Here is a 20,137-nt window from a genome sequence, read left to right as displayed (position 1 = left end):
TGTGTCTGTCTGACCTTCTCTCCCACCCTCACACCCCCTATCTCCAACAGGGCAGCAGCACCAGGCCAGAGGGGGTAAAAAGCTCTTTATTCGAAGCTCCAGGGTGGGGCAGGGCATTGGCCTCTCACCCGAGGCCCCCACAGTTGTTTCCCTGCAGTTCACAGTGAGGCCCTGCCACACAGTTCAGCTGTTCCCATCGGCAGGCGAGTCAGACCTGCAGGTTGACAAAGGGTGCAAAGCCCACCATGTCCTGCAGCAGCACCAGGGCCTGATGCAGCGGCGGCTCCACGTCGATGTCCACACCGCGCTTCCGCAAGCGGCTCAGGCTCGGCTCGGCCACATGGTGGCAGTGTCGCACCCGCAGCGAGCGCAGCGCCGGGCAGTACTCGGCCAATGTCCTGGGGGAGGAGTGGGGTGAGGCTAGAGGCACGAAGGTGCTATGCCCAGCCCACCGTATGGGAGCGAGTAAAGCCCCTGTCACCCTCCAGTTCGGGGCATACTTCTTCCCTCCGCACACGAGGGAGGGGGGCCTGATTTGGGGTCCTACACTCAAAGCCTGCAGTGAATCAGAGACTTCCTGTTTCTGAAACCGGGAATCTGCTCACCTGTGCCCAGGAATGCAAGGTTTTCCCCGTGTTGAAGAAAAGCCAGAAATCTGACTTTATGTTTTGTTTATGAAATCTGTCAATATGTAAATACTGGTTCTAAAAAGTTTTTAAACTGGGCTCTCTGGCCTAGGCATTCCTAAAGGCCCTTCCTGTTCAGAATGGGGGTGTAGTGGTAGCAGGAAGATCCAGAAACCCCAGTTTTGTTTTTTGACAACTACAGCTGACCTCTACCCACAGAGGCTAAGTGAGTGATTGCCCTCTTCCCACCCCACCAACCCCAGGCACCTGACACCGTCGCTTCCGACGCGCAGGCAGCCGGTTAGGTCGAGGTGCTCGAGTTCTGGGCAGTTCCGAGCCAACTCCTGGACGGCGGCGTCCCCCACATTGGCGTTTACCGCCAGCGAGAGGCTGCGGAGGCCTGCGCCGCGCCTCTGCGCCAGGTACACGATGGCCTCATCCTTGAGCTGTCGGCAGGCGGTGAGGTCCAGCTCCTCAAGGGCCGGACAGCGGTCAGCGAGGCCGCGCAGCGCCAGCCCATCTACCCAGTCACAATGAGCGAGCGACAGGCGCTGCAGGCGGGGGCAACCCTCGGCCAGCGCCCCCAACGCGCGGCGGCTCAGTTGCCCGCAACCGGCCAGCGCCACACTCCGCAGCTGCGGATTTCGAGCCAGCACGGGTACCAGATCCTCGTCGGACAGCCATTCGTGACACGGCGCCAGCGCCAGCTCCTGCAGCCCCTCGGCATCCCGCAGCAGCCAGGCCAATGCGGCCCGGGGGATCTGCGGACCCACCTGCGGGCGGGGAGGCATCTCGACTTTCAGCTGGTCTCGTGGGCTGGCGCAGCCTATCCGCCCCTGAGTTCTTCCGGCAGCAGGTCTCCCTCGGGCTTGCCACCTACCCTCCCAATAGAGACCCTACGCGCCCTCTAAGCTGATTCCCAGTACTTGCCCTCCTCGCTAGGTGGATCTCTTCCTGGGCATTCCTGGAGGCCCAAGGGGGGTCCAGAACGGAAGGCAGAGGGGCTGGGGGCGGGGGTTCAGGGGTAGGGGCAGGGGGTTGGGGGCTGGGCTGGAGGCGGGGCGGAGGCGGTACCCAGAAGGGGCGGGGCTCTGGCCCCTCACCTGAGCGGCGTCGAAACGGCGCAGCCCGGCCAGGTGCAGCTGCACTAGCGCCCGGAAAGCCCGGCTGACGCGCTGTAGTCGGAGCAGCTGGCGCAGCGGCACCCGGCTGAGGACGTGTGGGAGCAGCACATCTTCCCAGGGCAGGTCCAGGAGCCTGCGGGTAAAGGGGCGTTGGCGGCGGCGTCCCCGGGCCGCTGTTACCTGTGAATCCGCCTCCGTTATGCTTCTGAGCCCTGGCTCCTAAAGGTGATCCCCAGACCCGGCCTTGGTTCAGCTCCCCTCCCCCAGGTCCTTCTTCCTTCTCTCGGCCCCTCCGGTGCTCGGTACCTGACGGCTCCGGGCTCTTGCTCCCCTCCGGACGGCTCCATCGGTGGCTCCATCGGCTGTCTACTGCGCGTGCGCAGCAAGGTCTTCTTGCTTTGGCCTTGGAGAGGCCGCAGCGAACCCGCCTCCTTGGGCTGTAGAGACAGACCGATTCAATCGAGTGCCGGCTCACTGAGGATCCTGTTTGAAAGCGTTCCGGATGGATCCCGAAACTGAAGGCGGAACAGACTGGTGGTGTAACGTTAGACCTCGCCTTATCCGCTACAGGGCTTGAGACCCGAGGCTGAAGCACGCGATGGTGCAGCAGAACTGGCTTCTTTTTTTGTTTTGGGCCAGTGGCCGCCTCTAAGTAAAGTGATGGGAGGAGCAGGCAGAGCCAAAAGTAGAAGGGGCGGGGCCAAGGTTCTGGGCCCTACATTCTCTGCCCTCTGGTCGCCTTTAGTGAGTTTGAAAAACGGAAACTATCCTGTCTCTGGCATGTAGTGAATGTCCAGTGAGTTGAATGAGCAAAGCTAGAATTTTCCTTCTTTCATCAAGCAAACTTGCCCAAACCTCCCATCCTGGCTAATTGTGAAGTACAGAGCTATCCAGCCCCTTCCACTCCTGAAAGATTTGGAATGGGTACACCTTGGGGAGAGAGATGTAGGAGGCAAGACGGGCTATAGGGATTATATCTCCAGCTAGGTCTCTTTCCTTTACTCAAGAGGTCTAGAGTCCTGAGAATGAATGGTCAGTTCAGCCCGCCAGGAATGCTGCTCCTCTTAGTTGTGGGATCTGAGGCCGGACCCGCCTTGGGGCAGTGACCGCCCCAGAGCTCTGGGCTCAATCTCCGGGCCGCACTCTCACCGAGTTGATTCTAGTTCCAGGGTCCGCTCCAGGGAATTCCTGGACCAGTGCTTTCCCCATCATCCATTTGAGGGGAGGGTGTGAAGGACGCCGAGGGATACTGCTCTCTCTGAGAGTTCTCCCACCCCCGCCCCCAGCAGGATTGCCCTCTCCCTTCGCGCAGCCCTTCACCTGTCCCCCTTTTTTTTTTTTTTTTGGTCTTTTTGCCATTTCTTGGGCCGCTCCCGCGGCATGTGGAGGTTCCCAGGCTAGGGGTCTAAATGGAGCTGTAGCTGCCAGTCTACGCCAGAGCCACAGCAACGCGGGATCAACGCGGGATCCGAGCCGCCTCTGCAACCTACACCACAGCTCACGGCAACGCCTGATCGTCAACCCACTGAGCAAGGGCAGGGACCGAACCCGCAACCTCATGGTTCCTAGTCGGCTTCGTTAACCAGTGCGCCACGACGGGAACTCCCACCTGTCCCTTTAAAACGAAAACTGCTTCCCATCCATTATCTCATAAGGACTTTGGGCACCTGTGCAAGGTGGGCAGGTCTGTTCTATCATTCCACTTTAAAGATGAAATCCAGGTCCTGGAGAGGAAGCGCCTTGTCCGGGGCCAAGCGAGTCGAGAGAGAGAATTCTGGCATCCTGGTTTTCCCCGAATCCCTTTCACACTCCTCTACCCTCCCCCACCCCGCCCATCCACATGCTGCGGGAAGAGAGTAAACAGCAAAGGGAAAGGACAAAGGAGGGTCAGCTTAGGTAAAGGACTCGCTCTGTCTTCCTCCGCCTGCCTGGGGAAGGGTGGCTGAAGGAACAGATCTTTGCTAAGATTGAGTCAAGTGAGCGCGCACCACCTAGGGCCGCGCGCCTCCTTCCCCTCCCCGCTTTGTTAGCGCTCCTGCGCCTGCGCAGTGCGACAAATCGGGCGCTGTCCCCTTCAGCACCACGCGGAGCCCGCGCCTCCCCTCCCCGCGGTGAGCCCCGCGCGCCCCCGCCTCGCACGTTCTCGCGCCCCTTGACCGCCCGAACAGACCCCTTTTTTCCTTCCAGGATCACCACCCGTCTGTCTTGGAGTTCGCAAGGAGAGCAGTTGCTATAGTAACTCTGGCGGTGCTTTCTTAAAATAGCTGGGCCGCTTCTACCTTGGCCAAGGGCACAAGGGTTGTTTCTCACTTCCTCTAGTCCAGGCGTCATTCCTTCTAATCTCTTACCCCTACACGGGCGGGATGCCTAACTCAGGCAGCAAGGAAGTTCTTTCTGAAGTCTGACTAACGTCCTTCCTGCTGCATCCCGGGCAAGTGGTCAGGTTGTCTCCTGGGTCCTAGACTCAGAACCTTCGGAGGTTTTGAGGCGGTGTTCCCTAGATCTTTCTTCCATAAGTTGATGGTCTTCTGGATTTAGGGGGCGGGTCCAGTCTACATCGTACGGTGTGCTGGCGCGGCCGCGTGCCCGTGGGGGCGGGAGCGCGTGTGGCATGTAACAGGTCATGTGGCAACCTCCTAGGGACACGCAATGGGGTCTTGAGCGGGACACGCGTGTGCAGCTGGGTCTGCGTGCTGTTCAGGGGGTGGTGGACAAGAGAGATGTGGACACCATTGGGGTTGGGCATGTGAGGATCTGGAGAAGAAACCGGAGGTTCCATACCACCTCCCCCTCGTCAGGGGCGGGTCTCAGGTTGGCGGGAGAGCCCAGCGGAGATCTAGCATCGTGAAGGAGGACAGTCTCCGGGGCTCAGGGCTCAGGGCCCCCGGGGAGAGGGCGGCGGGTGGGTGGGTGGGTGGGGGGATTAGCTCTGCCTGAGCAGCGCGTAGGGGGTAGGAGGAGGGACTGAGAGGCGGGCGGGCCTGGAGCAAGCAGGAGCAAGCAGGAGCCGTGCTGCTTTCACAGCTAGGCTGGGCCCAGCCTCTCCCCTGCCTCTCCTCGGCCCCAGCTCCAGGCGAGCAGCGGTGAGTACGACGCGGCTCGAGTCCAGGGCTGCACTGGGGGGCGCGCTGGGGCCTGATTGAGCTTCAGGAACCTGCCTGACAGGGTTGCTGCTCCTGACCTCTGCCCCTACCCTGCATTGACGCCAGAGGCCCCTTTACCCCTTTACCGTTCCTCCTGGTCTGGACAAAATCTGTCATACCGACCCCAGGGACCCGGGGGAGTGAGGGGGAGAGAAAGGGAGAAGGGTCTGAGGCAGCCTTCCCCTCCATAGACTGGTGACTGTTGGGGTTGGGGGAGAGGGTCTATGTCCCTGCTTGAATATATGAGTGTGCATCTATATTTATGTGTGATTGTGACCAGTAGCTCTCTGTGAGTATCTGATATGCATGTGTCTCTGTGTGCCTTGGAGAAGGAGGGCTTGTGTGTATATTTGGGTATCTCTTTGTGTGTTCTTCTTTGATGACACTGTGTGTGTAAAACAAGCATGTGCCTTTCCATTACACACATATTTGTTATGACTGTGAGAGTATATGAGGGTGTGTCTTTGAGCAATGTGTGTGCTTGTGTCTGTGTGTGCTGGAGGGTGTTGCCTATGAATGCGTTTAACTGTGTACTGACATTATTTTGTCTTTACGTGTGTGCGCGTGTGGGCCCCTGTATGGAGAACAAGAATGTCTCTTTCCCATTCAGCACATATATATCAGGCCTTTCTCCTCTCTTTCACCTGTGCCTCTCAGCCCCTCATGTCCCTATATACACTCCCTCTTCTTCCAGGAGGCCTGAATTCTCTCCCCCCTGAGTGAGGGGCTTCCCTAAGAGAGACTATGAGGGGTTCATGGCTGTAGGATGATCATGGCTGGCTGATACTCCCAGTCCCAAGGGTGGGGTAGCAGCCTTCCCCCCTCCCCCACCAGCAGTAATTCCAAAATGCCACAGAGCTTACTCGACTTCTGAAATAGCTTCCTCTCTCCTCCCAGGGTGATGCTCCAGGCTCCCAGGCAGAAAGAAAAGGAGCCAGGGGCCCATTGGGGGTATAATTCTTTTCTCCTCAGGCCTCCATGGAAGTAGCCCCAGCAGGAGGACTGATTATCCCCAGGGGTGGGATCAGTGATGCCACATTTCCAGGATGGGCTAGGCTGCTGGTGCTTGGTGGCCCCAGCCAGGTTTCCCCTCTTTGTCTCTGCTCTCCTGCCCACCCAAGTCCCCAGTAGTTCACCCCCTGCTCCCTTTCCTCTCTTGCAGGCCTGTCTGAAGAGCATGTTGCCCCCTTACTCCCCGCCTGGCCTGGCCATCCCTGCCCCCCCAGCCTGACCCCCGGCCCCAGCATGGCCCAGGGTGCCATGCGCTTCTGCTCGGAAGGTGACTGTGCCATCTCCCCACCACGATGCCCACGCCGCTGGCTCCCCGAAGGCCCAGTGCCCCAGAGCCCCCCGGCCAGCATGTATGGCAGCACAGGTTCCTTGCTACGGCGGGTGGCAGGTCCAGGTCCCCGAGGCCGGGAGCTTGGACGTGTGACAGCACCTTGTACACCCCTGCGTGGCCCCCCTTCACCCCGTGTTGCTCTCTCACCCTGGGCACCCTCTTCCCCCACTGGGCAGCCCCCAGCAGGGGCCCGGAGCTCTGTGGTCATATTCCGCTTTGTGGAGAAGGCCAGTGTGAGGCCACTGAATGGGCTACCTGCTCCCGGAGGCTTGAGTCGGAGCTGGGACCTGGGTGGGGTCTCTCCTCCCAGGCCCACCGCAGCCCTTGGGCCTGGCTCCAACCGCAAGTTGCGGCTGGAAGCATCCACATCAGACCCACTCCCAGCTGGAGGAGGCTCAGCTCTGCCTGGCAGCCAGGGCCTTTTACACGGGCCACCAGCTCAACCTCAGGGTGGAGCAGATGGTCTTTACTCCTCTCTCCCCAATGGGCTGGGGGGCCCCTCTGAGCACCTGGCCACATTATTCCGAGGACCAGCGGACACTGGACTCCTGAACCAGGTATGTGATCTCCCTGGGTCTCCCTGGAGCCCCAGAGACCCAACAAAGGCCAAGGCTTCTTCCCTTGGTGGTCTTGGGCCTGTCAGCTCTTCACTCTGAATCCTTCATTTTGTCCTAAATCTGTCTCTTTCTTGCCCTCCGTGTTTGTCCCTGTCTCTGCACTTCCACCTCTGTCTCTATATGTTTCTGTGTTTCTGTCTCGTATCCTTACGTCTTTGTATGTCTGGCTTTATCTCTGGGTGCCTGTGTCTCTGTGCCCCTCCATGGCTTAGGGGGGCACTTGGTCCTCACCCCGGGAAGTCTCCTCTCATGCCCAGAGAATTGCTCGAGCCAAATGGGAATTCTTCTATGGTTCTCTGGACCCCACCAGCTCAGGTAAGGCCTGGGGCTGAGGAAAGGGTAAGAGGACAGGCCCTTTTCCATAGCAGCCCTGGCATGATAGGGAGCCTTCCTTTAAACCTCCCCCAACCCTTTCCTGGGTGTCTGAGTTGGCTAATGCCTCTCCAGGCCTCAATCTTTTCCATCTGTGTTATGGGGGGGGGTTGGGGATGGTGGCTAGGTTGGGTGCCTAGAGGAAGCTGGGTAGTGGAGAGAGGGGATGGGGGGAGGCTCATTCCTTGGAGTAGAAAAGAGAAGGTCTCCCTCAGGCCCCTCAAGGCTGTTTGACAAAAACTTGATTTGCAACGAGTCCCACTGGCACCAGGAAAGAGCTGAATTTGTAGGAGGAATGGTGGCTGGGCAGTGAAAAAACTTTGGGCCCATATGAGGCAGTGGGGGAGAGTTCCTTAGGAGGACAGAATCAGGGCAGGGAGCTGACCTGAGTAACCTCCTGACCAGGGTGCCTGTGCACACTGCAGGTGCTAAGCCCCCAGAGCAGGCCCCCCCATCTCCACCCGGGGTGGGCTCAGGGCAGGGCTCTGGGGTGGCTGTGGGGCGAGCAGCCAAGTACTCCGAGACGGACCTGGACACGGTGCCCCTGAGGTGCTACCGCGAGACCGACATCGACGAGGTGCTGGCTGAGCGGGAAGAGGCTGACTCGGCCATTGAGAGTCAGCCCAGCTCTGAGGGCCCGGCTGGCACCACCCGCCCACCTGCCCCACGTCCCAGCCCATGCCGTGGCCCCTGTCCCAGCTTGGGCAGTGGCAACGAGGAGGAGGAGGAGGCAGGCGGGGAAGAGGATGTGGACGACGAGGTGTTTGAGGCCTCAGAGGGGGCCCGGTGAGTTGGGGAGTGGGACAGGGGCTTGCTCCTTCCCTCTAGCCCAGAGCCAGAGCTGGGCTCAAAGGGACTGGAATAGAGACGAGGGTGGAGCTGGGAGAGTCAGGACCAAGCTTGTGGTGCTGACAGGGTGGAGCAGCAGGAGATTCTGGACAGAGGCCTGAGGCCCAGAAGAATACTGAGGGTGTGTGGGGCCATCAGCAAGAACCCAGGAGGGTAGGGACAGCCAGGATAGTGGATGAAAGGGGTTCTAATGGAGAACAGGGGACAGAGTGAGGCCAGAGGCCAGAATCAAGCCTGGGGGCATGGGAGCAACAGTACAGATCCTGGATTCTGGCAGGAGAGTGGGGAGTGTGGGGGCTTTCCTCTGTCTCACACCCCATTGCAGCTTGGAGCCTCATCTTCTTTTCCTAAGATGTTGCCAAAAATAGAAATGGGATCGCAGGAGGGGAGAGGATCAGGGAGAAGGAGGAGAGAGGGAGATTAGCAGGGAGTGAGAGAGAAGGGGATTGGGTGTTGGGGAGATATAGGGTTGGGGGGCTCCAGGGGCACTGAATAGCTTAGTGAACCTGTGGTGGGAACCCCCTACCCAGTGGCTTTTTTAGGGGGCTGGGGGGGGGGGTCTGTGAAAGGGGGTGATAATCCCATTCACAGAGTCAGTATGAAAGTTGAGTGAAATGCTACCTGAGAGCTGTCCTCTAGATCCCTGATCAGAGATTCTCCCTGCCCCTGCAGGCCAGGCACCCAAATGCCTCACTCCGGGCCTCTCAAGTCGCCCGTGCCCTTTCTACTGGGGACCAGCCCCTCGGCCGATGGGCCCGACTCTTTCAGTTGTGTGTTTGAAGCCATCTTGGAGTCACACCGGGCCAAGGGCACCTCCTACACCAGCCTCACCTCCCTGGAGGCCCTGACCTCACCTGGCCCAACCCAGAGCCCCTTCTTCACCTTTGAGCTGCCTCCCCAACCCCCTGCCCCCAGGCCTGACCCACCTGCTCCTGCCCCACTTGCCCCTCTTGAGCCGGATTCTGGTACCAGCTCTGCTGCTGATGGGCCTTGGACACAGAGAGGGGAAGAAGAGGAGGCAGAGGCTGGAGCCAAGCAGGCCCCAGGGAGGGAGCCCCCTAGTCCCTGCCGTTCAGAAGACAGCTTTGGGCTGGGGGCAGCACCCCTGGGCAGGTAAGTGATTCATTTGGTTCCTCAGACCTCAGGCCCTGGGGCCCCAGGAAGAGCTGCTCCAAGGGACAGAGCCTGAGTGTAAAGATGTACTTTATATTCCTGACCCCTCATAGGGGCGGTTAGGGGATACAGATGTTTTCTCATATGGAGGACTATTCCATTGGCTGTGAGTGGGAGCCCCTCATAGCCTGCCCCCTTGGTCTCAGGTCCAGTGACATGAGAAACCATGGTTCAGGACTGAAGGGTCCTCTGAAAACCCCCTCTTTTTTTTCCAGAAGGGCCCTTCATGCCCCAGACAGAGCCTCTAACCTGCTTAGAATTCTTCTGACCTTACCCCCACCAGCCTGGAGGTTTCTCCCAAAGATGCAGCTGCCAGCCTCCCCTATTGCCTCCCTCCCATGTCATCTCCCTCCTCCAATCTGGAGTCTCTCACCCTTCTGCAGGAAGTCCTTTCACCAGTCTAACCTTTCTGCTCTCCCCTCTGCCAGCTACCCTCTCAGTCACTGAAGCCATGGCAACAGGAGGGGGTGGCCAGGGAGAAAGGGTTGCCTAGCAACCAGGAGTTTCCGGCCTCTGTCTCTGGGGTGACAGGTGGCTTTGCGAGTAGAGCAGCTGGGGTGGGAAGGGAAGGGAGGAGGAGACAGGGAAGGAGGGGGTGCATTCTGACCCCCAGTCCCCTCTACCCCAGAGCCTGCTTCCTTGTGGGTAGACGAGAAGGTCCAAGGTGGGGGCTCCTCTCCCTAAAGGGAGGGAAGAGGAAAGACATAGGAATAGGAAAGGGTCCTTGCTGCCCTCACATCTTTGTCTGACCCTCCACTCTTCTCCCTAGAAGTTCATCTAGCCTATCTTTTTTGTTTTTATTTATTTATTTTTTAGGGCCACACCTACAGCATATGGAGGTTCCCAGGCAAGGGTTCAAATCAGAGCTACAGCCGCTGGCCTACACTATAGCCACAGCAATGCCAGATCCGGGCTGCGTCTGCAACTTACACCGCAGCTCATGGCAATGCCGATCCTTAACTCACTGAGCAAGGCCAGGGATCAAACCTGCATCCTCATGGACACTAGTCAAGTTCGTGACCTGCTGAGCCACAACAGGAACTCCCGTCTATCCTATCTTTGCCCATATCCTCAGAAACAAAAACTATGTTCTGAGTAGGGCCAGTGTGGGCATGGGAATTCTATATCTAGTAGCAAACTTTGGGAGTTTTGGGGAAGCAGCCAAAACTCCCACAGCACCAAGATGGATGTAGGTTAGATTTGAGGCAGGACTTCCACAGAGAGGTGGTAATGATGGAGTAGGCTGATGGAAGGAACCTGTACAATCTCTTCTGGAGAAAAGAAAAATGCCTTCCCCATGTCCCAATCTCCCCTTCTCTGTCCACTGAGTCTGGAGACAGAGGAAGGATCTGGATGGCCCCCAAGGGCTTGCCCCACGTCTGAGCTGGTGTTCTACCCTGGCAGTGAACAACCCCTGAGCCAGCTGGTGTCTGATTCGGACTCAGAGCTGGACAGCACAGAGCGGCTGGCCCTGGGAAGCACAGACACCCTGTCCAATGGGCAGAAAGCAGACCTGGAGGCCGCACAGCGCCTAGCTAAGAGGCTGTACCGACTAGATGGCTTCAGGAAGGCGGATGTGGCCCGGCACCTGGGCAAGAAGTAAAGGCACTGGGCCGGGATCGAGAATGGGGGGAGAGGGGATGCATCCTGCAGGCAGCACCTCCATATCCCCTGTATCTAATGCCCCCAGGTCTCTAGGTAACCCCCACCTGGCCCCTTGACACTTCCCCTTGAGACTCCACCCGTCTCTCTGCCCTGCCCACAGCAATGACTTCAGCAAACTTGTGGCTGGCGAGTACCTCAAGTTCTTTGTCTTCACGGGCATGACTCTGGACCAAGCTCTCAGGTGGGTGTCGAGCCCTTTGAGGGCAACCCCCGCTCTCCAGGCCTGGCGTGCAAGGCCTCTGAACCCCTGGGCCTCCCCTAAACTGCCCGCAAGTCACCCTGAGACAAGAGCCAGGGCTGCCTGGTAAGGGGACCTTGGGTAGGGGTGACATGTCTCCTCATCTCCCCAGGGTGTTTCTGAAGGAGCTGGCTTTAATGGGTGAGACCCAGGAACGGGAGCGTGTGCTGGCCCACTTCTCCCAGAGATACTTCCAGTGCAATCCTGGAGCCCTGTCCTCAGAGGGTGAGGAGGCCAGGGGCACGGATTTCCTAGCTGGTCACTGAGGCAGATGGGCACTGTATCTGTGCAAAGCAGCATGAGTGTGTGTGTATGCAGGTGCGCATGAATGCACAAACTTGCAGACATGCGAGCGTGCATGTATGCAGACATTGCTGGCATTGGCTATAGGGATGTGGGACTCTGCATGTGCAGGTGGGTAGGTATAGTGCTAGGGTATAGTATGTGTGGTGAAGAGGCAGGTGGCAGGTGTGTTTGCATGCTATTGTTCACATACGTGTGCAAGACAGTGCTTGGCTTGAGCAGGGATTCTATTTGGTCTGCACAACAGTGTGGGGCCCACTTGCTTGTGTTTAATGCATAGACACAGAGGTATGTGGGTGTTGCGGGCAAGCCGTGGGAGCCTCCAGCACCTTAGGGAGTAGGTGGGGTGATATGAGAAAAGGGAGAGGTCCCTTCTGAGGGCTTTGCTGGGGAGGAGTTTGCTGATGGGGTCTGGGATTTACAAAAGTGTGGCGGAGGGCCAAAAGGAGGTCCTGAAAGGGGCAGGGGATGAACTGGAAGGTTGGAAAAGATAGCTGTGGGAAGAGTCTCTGGGAGATGGCCAAAGCTGAACGTCAGCTCTCCCTTAGACGGTGCGCACACGCTGACCTGTGCCCTCATGCTACTCAACACGGATCTCCACGGCCATGTGAGTAGGTGGCTGGCGGGAGGGAGCCCGGAAAACAGACCTGGTCCAGAGATGTCAAGGCCTGGGAGGCGAAAGAGCCCCCCACCCCCGCCCCGCCCCCTCAAGCTCACAGGCCTCTGTGCCCCTCCTTAGAACATTGGGAAGCGCATGACCTGCGGAGACTTCATTGGGAACCTGGAGGGCCTCAACGAAGGCGGCGACTTCCCCAGAGAGCTGCTCAAGGTGGGGGGGGGGGGGCAGGGCAGAGGTTTGGGGGAGGGGAGGCGCAGGGGATCTGGCCACCGAGGGAGGTGAGGGGAGGGGGCCTACTGCACCCAGCTCCTGCTGTGGGAGCCTGGGCTCTCGTGACTCAGCCTGGGGACCGCCCCCTCCCCCAGCCCGCAGAAGGCAGGCTCCCCAGGGAACATGCGCACTTGCAGTCGGGAGTGCGCAGCGGGGGAGGGGAGACTGCTCTTGAAAACACCTGATTGTGGGGCCCTGGACCCTGTACTTGCCTTCAGTGCTGCTCCTCCAGTGTTCACTAAGGCTGGGAGGGAATCCCTGCCTGGGTAGGGGTAGGAGTGGAGGGGACCCAGGAACACTGCTTCTCTGCCCTCCCTCCAGCCTGTGCCCCAGGGTACACAGCTACAAAGGCCTTCCTGGTACTGCTGTACTGGAGGGCCCCGGAAGTAGAGGGCCATGAGAAGGACAAAGGCTTTTCCAGGGTCTTGAAGCCAGTTAGCACCTAACTGGGACTACATGCTGTGCTTCTGGCTCCTTAGGAGGCGGACCCAGGCACCTGAACCTGAGGGGTTAGCTCCCCTGGAGTTGGTAGGAAGGCAGGAGGGGGTGTCCTGGTCAGGTGGTGTTTTATCCTGGGAGGCCTTCACTCACTTGAAACCACCATCATTGTCACAAGGGTCTCCGCTTAAAACTGACTGCACAGGAGTGTCCTGGGATGTGTCTGTGAGCTTGAGGTGTGTTGAGCTTCTGAGTCTTGGAATGTGTGACAACTGGCTGTCCATTGTGAGTTGGGGGGTAGTGGTCAATGAGTTGGGCTGGATGCGAAGTTAAGTTGTATATGTACGATTTACGGTGTCAGTGAATCAAAGGGGTTTGTCTGGCTTGGGATGTGCTTGCGTTTTAGGATTTATGATTTAGAGCGTGTATCTGAGTTGGGCTGTAGGATGGGTAGTTGTGTGTGTTGGAGAGTATATCTAAGAATTGGCTATCCGATTTATGACATGTGTCCATGAGTGGGGTGGTGTAGGTGAGTTAAACATCTGAATTCGTAGTGTCCGTGAGTTGGGGTGAATGTGAATTGGTGCATCAGGTTAGTTGGGGTGTATGTAAAGTGGCGTGCTGGAACGTGATTTAGGGTGTATACCTGGACATTTGAGGTATCAGCGGGTCGGTGAGTTGGGTGATTCCACGGCTGTCTCCACGCCGCGCCGCCGTCTCGTGGCCCTTCCTGGCTTGGTATCAAAGAGATGCCAGGAGGCGTTCCGCCCTTTCCCCTCATCTTTCCCTCCCCCCACCCCGAAGAGCCGGGAGGCAGCTCAGACCCTAGAGAGGCAGCTCACCTTCCCAGCCTTAGGCCTAGAGGCTGCCAGCGCAACCTCCCAGCCACCCCAGGGCGGGCCACCCCTCGAAAGTGCCCCTACCGGCCCCCCGCCCCAGGCGCCTCCTCCGTGGCGGGCGCGCGCAGGCCCTTCTCTCGGTCGGACGCCTCCATTTTGCGCCGTCCCCGCCCCCAGCCCGCGCCCTCCCCTCCCCTCCCCGTCGGCGCCCCCCTCCCGCTCTCGCGGAGCTGCAGAGCAGACCGCGCCGCCGCCGCGCGCTCCGTGCGTCGGTGGGAGCCGAGCCGGGCCGGGCTCGGGCCGGGCGGGGCCGCTCGCGCCGGCTGTCGGGGGAGCCATCCGCCGGCCGTCCGGGCCGTCCGGGGCCGAGGGCGGGCGGGGGCATGGCCGGGGGCCGCGGCTCGCCGGCCGGGCCAGCATGATTGGTGTCAACAGCATCCACAGCAGCGCCGGGCGGCTGCGCTCGCGCTCGCTGTGCTCCGTGCGCTACGGACGCACCCACCGCGGCGCGGAGACCCTGTGCTACGGCTGGCCGCAGCGCTCGCGCAGTCTCAAGCCCGTGCTCTACACCGACCTGGTGGTCAGCCGCCTGCAGAGCCGCAAGAAGAAAAAGGCGGTGAGGGCGGTGGGGCCGCGGCCCACGCCAGGCTGGGGGGCGACCGAGGGGGTTGTCGAGGGCGGCGCGGCTGAGGGGGCGGCTTGAGGGAGGCACCGAAGGCGGCACGAGCCGAGGGGGGCCTCGGTGGTGCGGAGTGGGGGGAGCCCGGCAGGGACGGAGCCCATGGGTAGCCAGGGGTGGGCATGGACTGGAAGCGGAAGGGCATGAACGCTCAGATCAAGTTGGGGATCTCAGACCAAAGGGTCTTCGGGCATTCTAGATGAGAGCATGAGATGGGGCTCACCCACGGGGTGTAGGACCTTTCAAAGGAAGACGTGACTGTGGGCCACGGAGATCTGGGAGGGGGCAGGGGATGAATTGGAAGTCTGGAGAGAGGAATGCAGGCTGGATCTCTGGGGCCACTTCAGCGTCCTGGCCGGAGTTGGAGAGTGAGGCTTTAGGGTCTGAGCTATGCTGAGTTTGGGTTGGGTTTCTGCTGGGAAGGCTGTGCGTGCATCAGCCTGGGTTGTGCTGTGGGGTGAGGTTGTGGGGTGTACTCCCTCCAGGGCAGGGTGTGCACACGTGAGACGATGCTTGGTTAGCTTTGTGGTTGGGCATGGCACTGGACAGTGAGAGAGTCAGAGACTGTGGTGTGTGGGGAGTGGGGGGCTGTGTCCTATCTTGGAGAAGGCACCTACGTCACCACTGCACCCAGCTTGTACGCAGGCAGCATCACACGCCACACGCTTAGCCCAGCACGCACATGCTGGGGACACACCCACTCACAGGCAGGCTGGTGGAAGCGCCCCCACAGTGGGAGGTCCCTGTGTGGACCCATGTGGCAGGCCACTCCTAATAAGGGGTCCCCTATGCCAATCCTGGAACCCTTCCTCTCCTCTGATCACCCCAAGGCCCCCACATGTCCCCCAGGCCAACTGTACAGAGGGAAGTGACTGGTTCCAGAGCTTAGAGGGAGTTTGGGGCATGCAGGGTTTGGAAGCTAAAACCACTGCCTTTTAGGTTAGTGTCCACTCCCCAGTAACATGAAGTATGCACGTGGGCAGGGGCTGGACCGCCCTGGCATTTGACTTGTTGGGGTTTGTCTGGGTTGGAGGAAGCTCTCAGCTTGCCCTGCGGTTGGGAGCCATGGGAATGTGTTCTCTATTAGCCAAGGAAGGAGGTGACAGGGCGAGTCCCTGTTCCTGGGCCTCAGTTTCTCCATATGCTCTGTGTGGGTTTACCCTGTGGAAACAGGCCAAGATGCATGGTTGGGGAAAGGAGAGCTGCTAAGGCTGCTCTTTTCCATTCCTCTAGGAGTGTGCTTCTCCCACCTAGGATCTGAACAGGCTGACCCTTAACAAAACAGCAACAGTAAAGATAATAATAGCAGTTGCTATTTATTGTGCATCAACCATATGCCAAGATGTCTTGTGCTAATTGCCTGCCCTCCGTTAAACGTGCGGTACTACATTTGTTCTTCCCGCGGATATTTGTCCAAAGTCATGCAGCTGAAGTGGCATACCTGGGCCTGGGCCCTAGTACTCTGTTCCAGAGCCTGTGTTCTTGGTCATTCCATCCTGCTGCCCATCCCTACACCCCAGTTCTGTCTCCTTCCTCAAACCGGAGGGAAGGTTCTGAGCTCTGGCACTGTGGCACCTCCTCCAGGATTGACCCCCGCCCCCCTGATTTGTTTTTCCCTTCCCAGGCCTTGTACAGCTCCATCAAGAATGAAAAGTTGCAGTGGGCCATGTGAGTCCTGGAACTGTGTGGGTGGGGGGTGGGGCTTGGGTGTGGGGAAGGGGCCACCTGGAGAGGTTGCGAGCCCTCAGGTGGGTCCTGCGAGTCCTAGGGCTGTGGGGCTGGGGAGGCGGGTGAGGCCATGAGATGCAGTCAGCCTGTCTCACTTCCTTTTTTGGAGATGCCCGCCTGGACTTGGGGTTCTGTGTCCTGTCTCTAGCTGGGTTGTTATGACAGGCTGGGTTGGGGTGGATGGCCAGTGTCTGCTGGCCCGGGAGGAGGGGTGCTGAAACAAAAGGGGAGGCCCCTTGACAACCTAAGTGGGAAAGTAGAAGTCTCTGGAGGTAGAAGTCTCTGAGCAGTAGGGGGAGAGCCTCCTCTTGGGTCCTAGGGAGGCCATAGTATCAGAGAATTAGGGACCCCTTTGTCTACTCTTGGCAGCACCAGTGGAAACAGACAGACTCAGAGTTTAGTCTTGGAAAACCCTAGTCTGAGGGAGGAGGTCTTTCGTTTTTTCTTTTTTTTCTTTTTCTTTTCTTTTTTTTTTTTTTCTGGCTGTGGCATGCAGTGGTTTGATGTGAGAGCTCAGTTCTTAGTTCCCTGACCAGGGATTGAACCCCCAGCCATACTGGCGAAAACACCAAATCCTAACCACTATGCCACCAGGGAACTCCTGAGAAGGTCTAGTTTTAGCCTTGGGTCCCCCAGTCTGAGGGTCATCCAGTCACTAGATCACTCATATTTGTTGGTATCTGCTGAGAGGCCAGTCCCTGCTCAGTTTAGCCGGGAGCTCCCAGTCTGTAGGAGAGAAGACCTCAGAGGGGGCAGAGCTCAGGACTGGGGTGCAGGAGAGGATCAGGGAAAGGTTCTCGGAGGACTGAATATGGGGCAAGCCTTGGAGAAGAGGAAGAATTTGTTTAGGGAGAGAAAGAGGGAAGGTGGCATTTGGGAGGCAAATGTGTGGTGGCTGAAATGAGTGTGGGGTGGGGAGACCAAGAGAAGGCAGGCCTAACTGGAACGGACAGTGGAAGGAGAGAGACAGTGTGGCAGGGATGCAGTATAGGCTCCATGTGGGAGGTGGTTGGGAGCCACTGCAGGGTATTGAGTGAGTGACAAGGTAGATTCTTTAGATATCTGACAGAGCCTGTAGACTGGGGTGTACGAGGGGACAGCCAGGAAGCTCCTTCTGCCATCATTTAGCCAACAAGCTACGAGTACAGCCTGGTCCTGGGCGTGGTTGAGAAGCTGAGGCAGACGTGTGTCTGCCCTAGTGGCAAGGGAGGGAAGAGGGGTGTGTGTGTGTGCAGAAATGGAGAGGATGGGGCTGGTTACATGTGAGGAAGGGACGGCTTGGCCCTCCCCTTGGGAACTCTAATCTGGAGACAGAGACATGCTGCCTCAAGGAGCCCTGATCTGAGCAGGGAGGCGTAGCTATACCCTGGGGTGGCCTGGTCTGAAGCCAGAGACAGTCTCAAGCCTCAGGCTGAGGGGAGCCACACCCTATGAGAGGAGCAGGCTCCCCACCCCCATTTCCACAAACACTGGAACAGCTTTCCTGGGTGGCAGAGGCGGGACTAAAGGGTGAGTGTGTGTGGGGGGTTGTGGCTCTGTGGCCAGCGCCCTCTGAGGTGATCACACCTGCAGAGACGAGGAGGAGCTGAGGCGCTCTCTGTCTGAGTTGGCCGACCCCAACCCCAAGGTCATCAAGAGAGTCAGCGGGGGCAGCGGCAGCGGCTCCAGCCCCTTCCTGGACCTGACTCCCGAGCCCGGGGCTGCAGTCTACAAGCACGGGGCCCTGGTGCGAAAGGTGCACGCAGATCCCGACTGCAGGAAGAGTACGTGGCTGATTGGGGGGGGGCTTGGGGGATGGATAGGAGTGGGCCTGTCTCAGGCCCCTCCTGACTTGTCCTCTTTCTCCCCAGCACCTCGGGGCAAGCGGGGCTGGAAGAACTTCCACGGGATCCTCAAGGGCATGATCCTCTACCTGCAGAAGGTGTGGGGCCAGCCCAAGGGGTTGGGGCTGAGCTGGCTCAAGGGAGTGTGGTGGCTGGGGCTGGGACGACAGCCAGGATAAGACAGGTACCCCTGCAGGAGGAGTACCAGCCTGGGAAAGCCCTGTCGGAGGCAGAGCTTAAGAATGCCATCAGCATCCACCACGCACTGGCCACTCGTGCCAGCGACTACAGTAAGCGGCCCCACGTCTTCTACCTGCGCACAGCCGATTGGCGGGTCTTCCTCTTCCAGGCCCCGTGAGTGCCTTCTTCCTGCCCATCCCAGACCCCTTCACTCCACTCCCAACTTGCCCCCCCCATTGCCTCATTCCTTCTCGGGCCACCCCCTGAGCCAGTTCTGCATACCTGGGCCCAGGTCTCAGGTGGCTGTGCTGTCTTCCCTAGGAGCCTGGAGCAGATGCAGTCCTGGATCACACGCATCAATGTGGTGGCTGCCATGTTCTCCGCACCCCCATTCCCAGCTGCCGTCAGTTCCCAGAAGAAATTCAGCCGCCCTCTGCTGCCCAGCGCGGCCACCCGCCTCTCCCAGGTACCCCCAGCTCTGTCCACCTGGTGCCAGTGGGATGGAGTGGGGCAGGCCCAGGTCGACTGCACTCAAGGCTGCTGCATATGATGATGTAGATGTGTCCGTGCACCAGGGCACTGGCCACAGGGGGTGAGCAGAGGCTAAAATCCAATCTCCACTTGCCAAGCGGTTAACCCAGACATGGCACTTTGTTTATCCAAAGGAAGGGGCACCTTTTTCAAAAAATTTGCACAAAGGCACCATACATGCCAGGGTGATCCTGACCATGCTCCCCTGGCCTCTAGGAGGAGCAGGTGCGGACCCACGAGGCCAAGCTAAAGGCCATGGCAAGTGAGTTGCGGGAGCACCGGGCTGCTCAGCTGGGCAAGAAGGCCCGTGGCAAGGAGGCCGAAGAGCAGCGGCAGAAGGAGGCCTATCTGGAGTTTGAGGTGAGCCTCCCAGCCTGGGCACCTCTGTGTCCCCGTACACAGGCTCAGACTAGTGGGTAAGGGCACAGACTCTACGAGTGGGACTAGCTGGCTAATGTTGGGCTGAATCTCTCTGAGCTGCCGTTTCCTCTTCTATGGGGTAGGGATGGCAGTCCGTCATTAGGGGGGTGAAGGGAGATGGTCTATCAAGCCCTCACTTCTGCCAACTCTGGTAAAGGCTCAAGAAACATGAGCCCAGAGAGGGTCCCCAACCTACCTAGGGCTCAGGTTACAATCAGACCTTGGGGGCTCTGGGGGCTTCAGAGGTCGGCAGGAACGTGGTGTCTCCCTCCCTGCTCCAGATGGGGGTGGGCTGGGCAGAGGGAGGAGAGCAGGCTCATCCCTGTGCCTCTGCCTCAGAAATCCCGCTACGGCACATACGCGGCGCTGCTTCGGGTCAAGCTGAAGGCGGGCAGTGAAGAGCTGGATGCACTAGAGGCAGCCCTGGCCCAGGCCGGGAGCACAGAGGACGGCCTCCCCCCTCCTCATTCCAGTCCCTCCCTGCAGCCCAACACCTCCAGCCAGCCCCGGGCTCAGTGTCCTGGCTCAGAGCCTCGGGCAGGGGCCGGCAGTGGGCGGTGGAAGCCCTGAATCGGGGGTGGGAGTGCGTGTGGGGGGGCAGTGTCCACCTGGCACCTGCATGACATGGCCCTGCTTGAGCCCGGGCCGGCCTCGGGCCACCTGTGAAGGCCCCTTGGCCCGGGGCCTGACCGCGCCGGACGCGGTGTCCGGGGCAGGGCAGGGCTAGGGCATGGGCCTCAGGAGCCTTTGGCTACGGGCCCCTCTGAGACCCCCTTTTTGTGATAATGTTTTGCACTTTTTCGTACAGGGGGATGGGGTGGGAGGGGCCAGGGCCCCTGGACTTTTGATGCTTTTTTCCTGTGGGGGAAACCTGACGTTTCTGCTTTCTGCTGAGACCACCCCCACCCCTGACACCAGCAATCCCCCTCCATCCTGGGGCCTGGCTCAGACAGAGGCCAGGAGTTGGGGCTGAGCTGGTTTCCCCTCCCTCTTTCCCGAGGGCTCACCCTCTTTCCAGAGGTGGAGGAAGAGTGTCCATGCCCAGGCCCCGTGCACAGACCCGGGGCAGCATGGCCTAGCTTTCCCTCCTTCAGTGGGCCCTGCCCTTTGTATAGCCTCCACCTCCATTAAAACTGCTCTAGACTTGCTGGCTGGGCC

At 59.3% G+C, this 20,137-nt stretch overlaps 2 protein-coding genes across 3 annotated transcripts; one reads left to right on the top strand and one right to left on the bottom strand.

The window, feature by feature from the left end:
* Positions 1-70: 70 nt before the first annotated feature.
* Positions 71-13,479, bottom strand: FBXL15 (F-box and leucine rich repeat protein 15). The gene is made up of 5 exons (XM_047762586.1): positions 13,426-13,479; positions 2,057-2,187; positions 1,730-1,883; positions 894-1,399; positions 71-398 (listed from the first exon to the last, which is right to left on the bottom strand). Exons 2-5 carry the CDS (start codon positions 2,107-2,109, stop codon positions 209-211), a joined length of 903 nt encoding a protein of 300 aa, XP_047618542.1. The 5' UTR covers positions 2,110-2,187; positions 13,426-13,479; the 3' UTR covers positions 71-208.
* Positions 4,091-20,127, top strand: PSD (pleckstrin and Sec7 domain containing). Of its 2 annotated transcripts, XM_047762576.1 has the most exons (17): positions 4,091-4,833; positions 6,056-6,792; positions 7,065-7,167; positions 7,650-8,010; positions 8,746-9,186; positions 10,651-10,845; positions 11,012-11,092; positions 11,262-11,374; positions 12,001-12,059; positions 12,192-12,281; positions 15,922-15,965; positions 17,598-17,788; positions 17,876-17,946; positions 18,045-18,202; positions 18,350-18,494; positions 18,776-18,919; positions 19,319-20,127. In XM_047762576.1, the coding sequence occupies exons 2-17, from the start codon at positions 6,139-6,141 to the stop codon at positions 19,547-19,549; spliced, it is 3,081 nt and encodes a 1,026-aa protein (XP_047618532.1). In that variant the 5' UTR covers positions 4,091-4,833; positions 6,056-6,138; the 3' UTR covers positions 19,550-20,127. The 2 variants fall into 2 exon arrangements, with proteins under 2 accessions (XP_047618532.1, XP_047618533.1); XM_047762577.1 differs by lacking the exons at positions 4,091-4,833; positions 10,651-10,845 and having other exon boundaries at positions 6,070-6,792.
* The last annotated feature ends 10 nt before the right edge of the window (positions 20,128-20,137 follow it).

This window comes from Phacochoerus africanus, chromosome 15 (assembly GCF_016906955.1).
Source record: "Phacochoerus africanus isolate WHEZ1 chromosome 15, ROS_Pafr_v1, whole genome shotgun sequence".
NCBI classification, from domain to species: Eukaryota; Metazoa; Chordata; class Mammalia; order Artiodactyla; family Suidae; genus Phacochoerus; species Phacochoerus africanus.
The sequence above is the reverse complement of the archived record's forward strand: the minus strand, read 5'-3'. Positions and strand labels throughout refer to the sequence as shown.